General features: G+C 47.5%; 2 protein-coding genes and 1 long non-coding RNA gene across 5 annotated transcripts in view; all 3 read left to right on the top strand.

The window, feature by feature from the left end:
- Positions 1 to 3,027, top strand: part of aspscr1 (ASPSCR1 tether for SLC2A4, UBX domain containing) — a 15,778-nt gene extending 12,751 nt beyond the window's left edge. The window contains exons 16-18 of one of the 2 annotated variants that reach the window (XM_069705050.1): positions 87 to 161; positions 198 to 328; positions 2,756 to 3,027. In XM_069705050.1, the coding sequence (XP_069561151.1) occupies positions 87 to 161; positions 198 to 328; positions 2,756 to 2,766 (217 nt within the window). In that variant the 3' untranslated portion in view covers positions 2,767 to 3,027. Of the gene's footprint in view, positions 1 to 86; positions 329 to 2,755 lie in introns of both variants that reach the window. The other variant, XM_069705049.1, reaches the window with a different exon arrangement.
- Positions 3,028 to 5,198: 2,171 nt separating this feature from the next.
- Positions 5,199 to 8,177, top strand: LOC138624679 (myeloid-associated differentiation marker-like protein 2). The gene is made up of 2 exons (XM_069705051.1): positions 5,199 to 5,479; positions 6,600 to 8,177. Exons 1-2 carry the CDS (start codon positions 5,199 to 5,201, stop codon positions 7,237 to 7,239), a joined length of 921 nt encoding a protein of 306 aa, XP_069561152.1. The 3' UTR covers positions 7,240 to 8,177.
- A 1,631-nt stretch (positions 8,178 to 9,808) lies between these two features.
- LOC138624696 (uncharacterized) overlaps positions 9,809 to 10,000 on the top strand; it is a 659-nt gene continuing 467 nt past the window's right edge. Inside the window, exons 1-2 of one of the 2 annotated variants that reach the window (XR_011311174.1) lie at positions 9,809 to 9,847; positions 9,994 to 10,000. The exon at positions 9,994 to 10,000 is cut by the window's right edge and continues 131 nt beyond it. This is a non-coding gene — a long non-coding RNA (uncharacterized lncRNA). Of the gene's footprint in view, positions 9,848 to 9,876; positions 9,928 to 9,993 lie in introns of those variants that run through there. The other variant, XR_011311175.1, reaches the window with a different exon arrangement.

Genomic DNA, 10,000 nt, shown 5'->3' on the forward strand with positions numbered 1-10,000 from the left:
ACGCTCATCAAGTCCTCCTTCACTCCTATAAAGCATCTTTAAGATTTTTAATGATGTGTTTTTTATTCCTCTTCTCACGACCTCAGCTGCATGCTGCGGTCCCCGACACCCTCCTCCAGCACCACCTTCTCCTCCAGCGCCACCTCCTCCTCCAGCGCCACCTCCTCCTCCAGCTCCACCTCCTCCTCCAGCTCCACCTCCTCCTCCGTGCTGCCGGTGGACACCAGCGGGTCCACGCGGGACGAGCGAGACCCATCTGAACACACACAGGCCGCCAAACCCACCAGATCTGACCCGGGGAAGGTCCCCAAGTGGCTCAAGCTTCCAGGTCAGGACATGACAGAGAAGACACACACACACACACACACACACACACACACACACACACACACACACACACACACACACACACACACACACACACACACACACACACACACACACACACACACACACACACACACCCGACCTGCTCTGGAAGCTCAACAAGAAATGAGTGAATCATTATTTGAGACTGAAGCTGAATTGTGGAGCGGCCGGTCGGGGGTTCGATCCCCGGCCGGTCGGGGGTTCGATCCCCGGCCGGTCGGGGGTTCAGGCATCGTTGAAAGCTCCGTGTTCCCATGGTAACAGATTATCATCACAGGCCGGATGGAAAGACCCTGACGTCTGCGGCTGCTTCTCATTGTGTCGTAATTTTTGGCTTCAAGTTCATTTCTGCAGTAAAAAGTGACGTCTTGTCGGGAACATATTTCCTCTCTGACAGCAAAACATATTAGAGAACCGTCAGAAGCTCCAGTTCACTACAACAGGTCCAACATAAGGACACTTGCTGTATTAAGGCCACAAACGTACATATCAGCCTTCAAAAAGAATATCTCGTGTCATCATGAGCTCCTCAATTATAATACAACTCTCTGAAATATTAGAACTAATATTGTCTCATATTCCGCTCACAGTTTCCCATCAGCAGATGATTTAATAGTCGTTCAGCTTTTGAACTGAAACAAACATCTGCTGTCTGCTTTGCTTCCAGACCGGTTCTGTCCGATTGTTTAGTCCACACCTCTTTTTGATTGACAGCTTTCACACCGGCCCAAAAGAAGCAGTGAACACGCCAGAGTTGATGTGAGCTGCACTGAGCAGGTCCGGTACGAGAGCGGCGGCACAACACTCGACACAGAAACGAGTGTTTCAGCCGTCTTAGTTTCTGCAGAGGACAGAAAGCTTCTCGGTTCTCGTCGCTGTAAACACACAAACCCACAAACCAGCTAACGAGAAATCCTGATGACTCAGAAGATAAAGATGCATGTTCGGATGAAGCAATTAGTTCAGGCCGGTGGACCCCCTCCGACCCGGGACACCACTACAGACGCCGAGAGAGAGCCGGCCGCCGGGCCACATCACACAGAACCGGCCCCCTGTGGCCCGACCCGACCCGGCGCTCCTCTGTTGTTCTATTGTGGCGGTTCTGGCGGTCACCGTCCGGATGGTTCTGGTTCCAGTGTTGCTCCTTTTCCTCCCTCTGTCTTGTTTGTGTTTTTGTTTTTTGTGCATATTTTTATTTCTGGCTGATCTCCGTGTGCGTCCACACAAGTCTCATGAGGAAAGTTAAAACCAAAGGACAGAAGTGTCTGTGTGTGTGTGTGTGTGTGTGTGTGTGTGTGTGTGTGTGTGTGTGTGTGTGTGTGTGTGTGTGTGTGTGTGTGTGTGTCTCTGTGTGTCTGTGTGTGTGTGTGTGTGTCTGTGTGTGTGTGTCTGTGTGAGTGTGTGTGTGTGTCTGTCTGTGTGTGTCTGTGTGTGTGTGTGTGTGTGTCTGTCTCTGTGTGTCTATGTGTGTGTGTGTGTGTCTGTGTGTCCGTGTGTGTGTGTGTGTGTGTGTGTGTGTGTGTGTGTGTGTGTGTGTGTCTGTGTGTGTGTGTGTGTGTGTCTGTGTGTGTGTGTCTGTGTGAGTGTGTGTGTGTGTGTGTCTGTGTGTGTGTGTCTGTGTGAGTGTGTGTGTGTCTGTGTGAGTGTGTGTGTGTCTGTGTGTGTGTGTGTGTGTGTGTCCGTGTGTGTGTGTGTGTGTCTGTGTGTGTGTGTGTCCGTGTGTGTGTGTGTGTGTGTGTGTGTGTGTGTGTGTGTGTGTGTGTGTGTGTGTGTGTGTGTGTGTGTGTGTGTGTGTGTGTGTGTGTGTGTGTGTGTGTGTGTGTGTGTGTGTGTGTGTGTGTGTGTGTGTGTGTGTGTGTCCGTGTGTGTGTGTGTGTGTGTGTGTGTGTGTGTGTGTGTGTCCGTGTGTGTGTGTGTGTGTGTGTGTGTGTGTGTGTGTGTGTGTGTGTGTGTGTGTGTGTCCGTGTGTGTGTGTGTGTGTGTGTGTGTGTGTGTGTGTGTGTGTGTGTGTCTCTGTGTGTCCGTGTGTGTGTGTGTGTGTGTGTGTGTGTGTGTGTGTGTGTGTGTGTGTTCCTGCATCGCGGTGACCAGATTCATTTATTGGGTCTCATGTTGCTCCGAGTGTTTTGAAACCGACTGATTGTGTTTCAGCTTCATTATATTAAAATAACAGAACCTGTATTGATCAGAATGAGTTAAACGTAGCATTTGGTTTTTAATTATTAATTATGAGTTGCTTCTTGTGTAGTCATTCCTCTATGTTGATTTTTTTTTACGGCTATAACGATGCTAAAATATTCTTTAGAAATAATAATAATGTTAATTTGTGTTGTTTATTTGATTAGCAGATATTATTATTAAGTGTTGTTTCCTGTTTCCTGCTCAGGTAAGAAATAAGAGTGCTGTGTGATGATGGGATGCCGGACCACAACACAACGAGCGATGCACTTAAATACTTCCAGCGCTTCAACAGAGGCTCAACGTTGTGACATCAGTGGACTGAATCCACCATGGAGGACGCCTGCCGTCGTTCACCGCAGCTTTTAAATAAAGAGATGGATGTTTGAATAAATGAAGGTTGCTGTGTTGATCTGTGGGAGCGCAGCGCGATGAGGAGGCTCAACGGAGTGCAAAGTGAATAAAGATTGTTGTACTAAATGTCTTGTCTTGTTTACGTCAAATATCACATTCAGAGTTTCTGTCTTTAATACTTAAATAGCCGCGGTAATATTTTTAGTTAAAAAAAATTCAAAAATGAACTAAAAGTATTCACCGAATGTGAAGAAATAGCAGTTTGAATATGTAAAAACGTTTGTGTGAATTGTGTTGCATGCTAACCTGCTGCAGAGACTCACTATCGCCTCCTAATGTACAAAGTGGTATTACAAGACAGGACTTAAATCTTACATACTGCACCTTTAAGGTTAAGCATGTCGACCTGTAGCAGTTTGAAGGATTAAAAGAATTGTAAATAATTGAGACTGCAGCTCTGCAACCTCCTGAACACCTGAAGTCTTCAGCTCAAACCGGATTCATCAGATTTCTCCTCCATATTTTCATCTTTAATTCCTCATGTAATTTTTCCCTCGTTGTTTATTAATCTATTTATGTGCAGTCCTTCCACTTTTATACAGCAAAGTATTTCCTGCCTCCCTTAAAGTATTTGAACACTACATAGTGCTGACTTTTCTTTTGAGTCACCATTGTGTCATAAATCTGCAGCAGCTTCTCTTTTTTTTTTTTTTAGATTTATTTATTTATTTCATTTCATGGTGTTTATTTGTATGACAAGTATGTAGCATGAAGAGGCCACACAGCTCACCACAGTGTGAACAGGTGGTCTTTCACCAGCAGGGGGCGACAGAGACCCGAGGACAGACCTGATAAACCAGAGCGGTGAGAAGAGTCCCATTAATGGAGCTGCTGCTGCAACACCACATGCACCTGAAGCAGGTTGTGACGTCAGCCAGGTGAGGGTTTGTAAGGAAACATACATAACAACACCTTCATTATCAAAGTGATGTCAGTTTATAGCAATAATAGGGAGAAACTATATAATTTAAGCAGCCTGGCAGGTTCACGTACAGACAAATCAGTCTGCATCCAACTGTGTCATCATTTAACAATGAATGAACTTTGACAACCTCTTTTTATTTCTAAAACTCTTGAAAAAATAAATAATTTATGTGAGTATGTGCAGGAGCAGTTTGAAGATGATCAGTCAGGCATCGTTCAGAGTGCATCATAGCACAGAAACATCACAGCGATGAGTTTTAACACATTTCATATTCTGCACACGCATGTAAAATGTTCTCCTGCTTATTTAGCAGGTGGAGGTGACGGAGATCCTCCCGTCAGAGACACGACGAAAAGACTGAAAGACAAAGTGGTGATGGAAGGAGAACGATCACAGAAAAATGTGTTTCAGGGACCTGAAGACGGAGAAGTTTTATTCTGAACATGACATGTCTCTTCAGAGGTTCCATATATTAATATCTATATATTAATATCTAGTTTGATAAGTGAACTGATTTGTATGTTTGTCTTCAGTCAGACTCGGTCTGCAGTGTGTCTGCACACCCAACCACCCCCACCCCCTCTCCGACCCCCCCACGTGCTGCCGGCCCAACCCAAAATAACTTCCATTCTGCTGTGACTGACCAGCACCCCCCCCCCCCTCTCAGCAGCCCCCACGTAGACAGAGGGAAAGTCAGAGGATGAGGGTTGAGACCGAACATACCGGTGGCTGCGTGAGTGACGAGGAGAGTGTGGACTGTTCCAGCTGAGCGGTTGGACCAGGACCAGGACCAGAACCAGGTTCTGATGTCACTGACGAGCAGCTACTTCAGTCATCAAGGAGCTTCTCAAACAGGCAGACGGGATATTTGAACTCTTTCCTGGTTTGCTGGGTGAACGTTACTCAGTCTGGACACTCAGCGTGAGGTGAGTCTGGAGATCTCAAAACCTGCTGACTCATCATCACAGAAATAAGACCATCAGCAGGTCTGTAAACAGCTGGATGTCCTGCCAGATGTTTGTGGAGGAAGCTGGAAGTGACAGCGGAGTTTGAGACATTCATTGATGATTGGAGAAGTTCTGCAGTGTTTTATTGGTACTGAAGAGATGCAAAGAAAGACTGGAGGTGGATGAAGAGACGAAGAGGAAGTCAGGTAAAAGTCTTATTGTGAAATTCAATGCTTTGGATCTGAGAGAGGAACTAATAGATGACATCACAAGACTTGATCTGAAACCTTGAAGCCTTTAAACTCCACATCTCCTCTCTTCTCTTCGATCCCACCGTTGAAGATTTACTTCCTGATTTGTGAGTCATGGATTCCCCAGGTGGTCCGTACCTGAACAGGAAGGCCCTCTGCTCAGCTCTCGGTGCTGCCCGCGTCTGTCAGCTGGCCATGGGCTGCGCTGTGGTTGCCATGGTAACCCACAGCGCCGGCTACAGCGGCTCTCACGGCGTGTTCTGCATGGCGGCCTGGTGCTTCTGCTTCGCCATGTCGGTCCTGGTGTTTTTCCTGGATGCGACTCGTCTCCACAGCTACCTGCGCGTGTCCTGGGACAACCTGACGGTCACGTGTGCGGCCTTCGCCACGCTCATGTGAGTCACGTGTTCAGGTGTAGAAATGATCTGTTGGGTGTCTTTGAGGTGGAGAAGTTTCCAGAGAGTTTCTGCACAGGAAGTCATACCGGGACCCCTGTCACTGTTACCGGGACCCCTGTTACCGGGACCCCTGTTACCGGGACCCCGTCATTGTTACCTCATCCGTCCCAACCTCCATCTGAGAGATCAACACATTAATTGAGACTCAAACCTTAACTGTCAATTATCTTTGCAACGTGATGCTGTTGACTGAGTCCTGAGAAACACGTAGCATCAAGATCAGTCTCTAAAAAAAGGTCTAAAAACCTTAAAAACTAAATTCATTACTTCATTTTCATTGGTTGTTCCCTGTTAAAATCTGTCACTGAAGTTATTATAGCCTGCCCATAAAATACTTAAAGCTGCTATATAATCAATAGTTTATATTAACACTGGAGCACCTGATCATTTGTAATGTGAAAGTTTTGTTTGTGCTGATGAACCAACTGAGAATCCTGATTTTTAGCACGTTTCACCTCATTGTTTTATTGACTTTACTGTTTGGTTCACTGCTTTCGTCAGAGTTTTCCAGCTCTGATGAAACGTCTGAACGCTGCTGGTGGAGGACAAACCACACCTGAAATTAGAGAGAATATTGGTCTTAATTCATCAGATGTGGCTCCAAATGAATATTCATGTTGCTCTAAGAATTGATAAGATGTTAGTTAACAAACTCATCATATAAACTGCAACAAACAAAAACAAAAAAATCCATTTATGCAGGTTTAGATACAAAATGATGTCAATGTAAGATCAGATCTGTCAAAACATCTCTGGTCTTCATCTTTAATGGAAGAGGATCAGGTGTCATCACAGGATCCAGGTGAGGAACATTTGAACTGAGTGGTCGTAGACATCAGGGATGATGATGATGATGATGATGATGATCCTGTGATCTGATGTTCAGACTGAAAGGTTCCAAAATAAGTCAGTTAGTGGATCTTGAGATCATTTTATCCCACATGAAACTGTACATATTAGTATTATGTCCATATTCACCCCATCGTGGTCCTTCAGCATCTTTTTCCTCTGGTTTATTGAAATGATTCCAGCGGTCCGTTTCCGTCCCGTCCTGCAGGTACGTGACGGCCTCTGTGGTTTACCCGCTGTTCTTCGTCCGGTCTGAATGTCCCTACGCCGGCTGCGACGTCCGTAACTTCCGCGTCGCCGTCACCGTCTGCTCCATCCTGGGCGCGGTGGCCTACGGGGCCGAGGTGGCTCTGTGCCGGGCCAGGCCGGGCCAGATGGTGGCGGGCTACATGGCCACCGTCTCCGGCCTCCTCAAAGTGGTCCAAGGCTTCGTGGCCTGCATCATCTTCGGAGCGCTGGCCAACGGGAGCCAGTTCTCCCGCTACGCCGCCACCATCTACTGCGTGGTCGTCTACGCCTTCTGCTTCGCTCTGACGACGCTGGTGGTCGTGATGACGGTGTGCCGGCGGACCAAGACCGTGCGCTGCATGCCCTTCGACCGCTTCGTGGTGGTGTGCACCCTCCTGCAGGTTCTGCTTTACCTCAGTGCATCCGTGGTGTGGCCCGTGTTCTGCTTCGACCCCAAATACGGGTCTCCGTGGAGACCTGCGTCCTGCCCGCAGGGGAAGTGTCCGTGGGACAGCAAGGTGGTCGTAGCCGTGTTCTCCTGCGTTAACTTTGGACTGTACGTGGCGGACCTGTTCTACTCCCAGAGGATACGATATGTGCCCTCAAACCCGCGAGTGTAACGCCGTTCGGAGACTTTGTTTGGCATCACTGGCTTCACGGGTTTAAATTATTGATTAACTTCATTGTTTATAGTTTAGTGTGAATTTATTTGATATTTAAAGACAGAAGAGACTGAAGGTGAAGTGGTTCATCACTTCGCCTGCAGCTGAGACTCTGCAGATTCAAACTGAAAGCATTCGAGGAATTCCCCCCCCCCCCTCCACACCTCCCCTCTGCCACACCTCAGTGAGATGACACCCCCCTCCAACTGACCCCGTCCACCCCCCGAGAACCGGCCTCCCCCAAGCAGCCCGGGTTCACTGCCATTCGCTGCCAAATCCTCACAACACAAGACTCCCGTTCTTCTTGACCTTCATCACGACACATTTTCTTATTTCTGTTCAAACAACACATCGTAGTCTTGTGTATAAATAGTAAATCTGGCTTTGGCATGTGTGGCATCTGTGGCATCTCTGTCATCCGCCAGCCACACCGACGATCTCCGGACTCTCCCCACGCAGCCAAAAATAAACACGAGCTGTCTGCGCTCATGTTGAAGCCATGACTCAGCGTTTATAAGAAGCTGGTGCCTTTAAAATCATCTTCCTTCAGTCTGGAAGAAAAACGAAAACAGAAAGTGTCTCTGCTGCATCTCGTCCAAATCTTCAAGAACAATGTGGTCCGTGTGACCGAGGGATGTTTGTACAGTCACACAAAGACATAATACGTCCATAACTAACAGGTCAAAGGTCAAACTGACTGCACTGATCTGTGGTGGTTAGAAAGTCCATTAAACACCATCTGATTTTACCTCAAATAAAAAAAAGTCAGTTGCTACAATCATTCTAGTTCATTGAAAAGGTTCTTATGAATTGGTTGAACTCAACCGGTCCGCCACTAAACAACGTCAGCAAGCAGCTGGAGAACCTCGTGGAACATTTCTCCGTCCGTCCGTCCGTCCATCTTCCATCGCTGATCTGGGTTTGGGTTGCGGTGGCAGCAGGTTGAGCCCGACGGACCGGTCCTCCGGTTCTCCAGCTCCTCCTCGGGTCTCCTCAGCTGTTCCCAGGCCAGAGCAGATATAACATCCCTCCAGCGTGCTCTGAGTCCACTCTGGTGTCTCCTGCCAGCTGGATGGTCGAGAGAACCTCCAATGGAAGGTTCCTCGGAGGAGACCTGGTCAGAGGCCCGAACCACCTCAACAGGCTCCGTTCAAAAAGGAAGAGCAGAGTTTCCTCTGAATGTCGGAGCTCCTTAACTTCTCTGAAAGCCGAACGCGACCACCTCGTGGAGGAAACTCATTTCAGCTGCTTGTATCCACGTTGTCATTGTTTTGGTGACTCCTCAAAACTCGTGACCAAAAGTGAAGGTCAGGACGTAGATCAACTGTTGAATCCAAAGCTTCTCCTTCTCCGTCACCCGCCGTCGACCTCCAGCTCCATCCGACCTTCGCCGTGTACGAGACCACAGACTCTTCAACTCCTTCACTTGCCTCTCACCCCTTTGAAAACATCTTTGGACTCCATCTGCTTCTGCACAACCTGCGTGAGGACAGGTGGAAGTTTATAAGTGTGATTCCTCAATGATCTTCGGTTCAGGATCTACTACGTACGTATTCAGCGAATAATTAAATCAGAAATCAGTTCACAATATGCTTTTCTCCTTTGCTCATTTCCTTTTTATCTTCTCGTCAGGACACGATCGGTCGCTCTGATCCGTGACCCAACAGGTCCTCGTCTCTGGCTCTGGTCCTCGATCATTACATCATTGGACCATCGCTGCACCTTCGGGGGTGGAGGACCACAGACGGAGCTCTCAGACAGAACTGCTGCTTTTCACAGGACTGAAACAGAAGAACAGATCGGATCCATTCAGTCTCTCTTTTTTTTTTCACCTCCATTAAGATTTCTCACTTTTTCCTCCAGAATTTTGTCTCCAGATTTTGTCTCCATCTTTCTTCCTCACACATAGTACCAGCCTCCTCCTCCTCCTCCTCCTCCTCCTGCTCTTGCTCTTGCACTTGCTTCTGCTCCTCCTCCTCCTCCTCATCCTCCTTCTGTCCATCCTTCCCTCCTCTTTGCTTTTGTCACCGCAGTGAATCTCATCTCTGTCTAATCCAGGATCAGCGTAGTGTCCTGTCACAGCTGTGAGTGCTACGGATGTATTATATTAAGTCCTTGCGAAGCGACTGTGGCTCAGCATACGTCTCCAGAACTGTCTCCGTGCTCGGCAGCAAATCCAGCACCAGTTGGCTGCTCTCGAGTCCAAATCTGTCTGCGACTGCAGAAAACGTCACCGTGTGACTTCCAGAGATTTGCTATTTTAAACATTGTACCAATTTATGTAAATTAGTAAGTGAATACAAGTGAAAAACATGCACACAGACGGAGCAGATGAGCAGCGGATTTGAAGTGTGTTTGTGTGCTGGGGGAGATTTTGGCAGTGATGAAGAGCTGTGTGTTGCTGAGGTTGTGTGTTTATGTTGCGTGTTGCTGAGGTTGTGTGTTTATGTTGCGTGTTGCTGAGGTTGTGTGTTTATGTTGCGTGTTGCTGAGGTTGTGTGTTTATGTTGCTGAGGTTGTGTGTTTATGTTGCTGAGGTTGTGTGTTTATGTTGTGTGTTGCTGAGGTTGTGTGTTTATGTTGCTGAGGTTGTGTGTTTATGTTGTGTGTTGCTGAGGTTGTGTGTTTATGTTGCGTGTTGCTGAGGTTGTGTGTTTATGTTGCTGAGGTTGTGTGTTTATGTTGCTGAGGTTGTGTGTTTATGTTGCTGAGGTTGTGT

The sequence above is a fragment of the Brachyistius frenatus genome, unplaced genomic scaffold, assembly GCF_029030835.1.
Source record: "Brachyistius frenatus isolate BFR_SWC_R1_liver_20210118 unplaced genomic scaffold, ASM2903083v1 Contig_53, whole genome shotgun sequence".
Taxonomy (NCBI): domain Eukaryota; kingdom Metazoa; phylum Chordata; class Actinopteri; family Embiotocidae; genus Brachyistius; species Brachyistius frenatus.

Bases quoted from the DNA above. Each gene is read 5' to 3' on its own strand.
- LOC138624679 (XM_069705051.1), top strand. From the start codon at position 5,199: ATGGATTCCCCAGGTGGTCCGTACCTGAACAGGAAGGCCCTCTGCTCA. The intron at 5,480-6,599 runs GTGAGTCACGTG...CCCGTCCTGCAG, and splicing joins GCGGCCTTCGCCACGCTCAT to GTACGTGACGGCCTCTGTGG.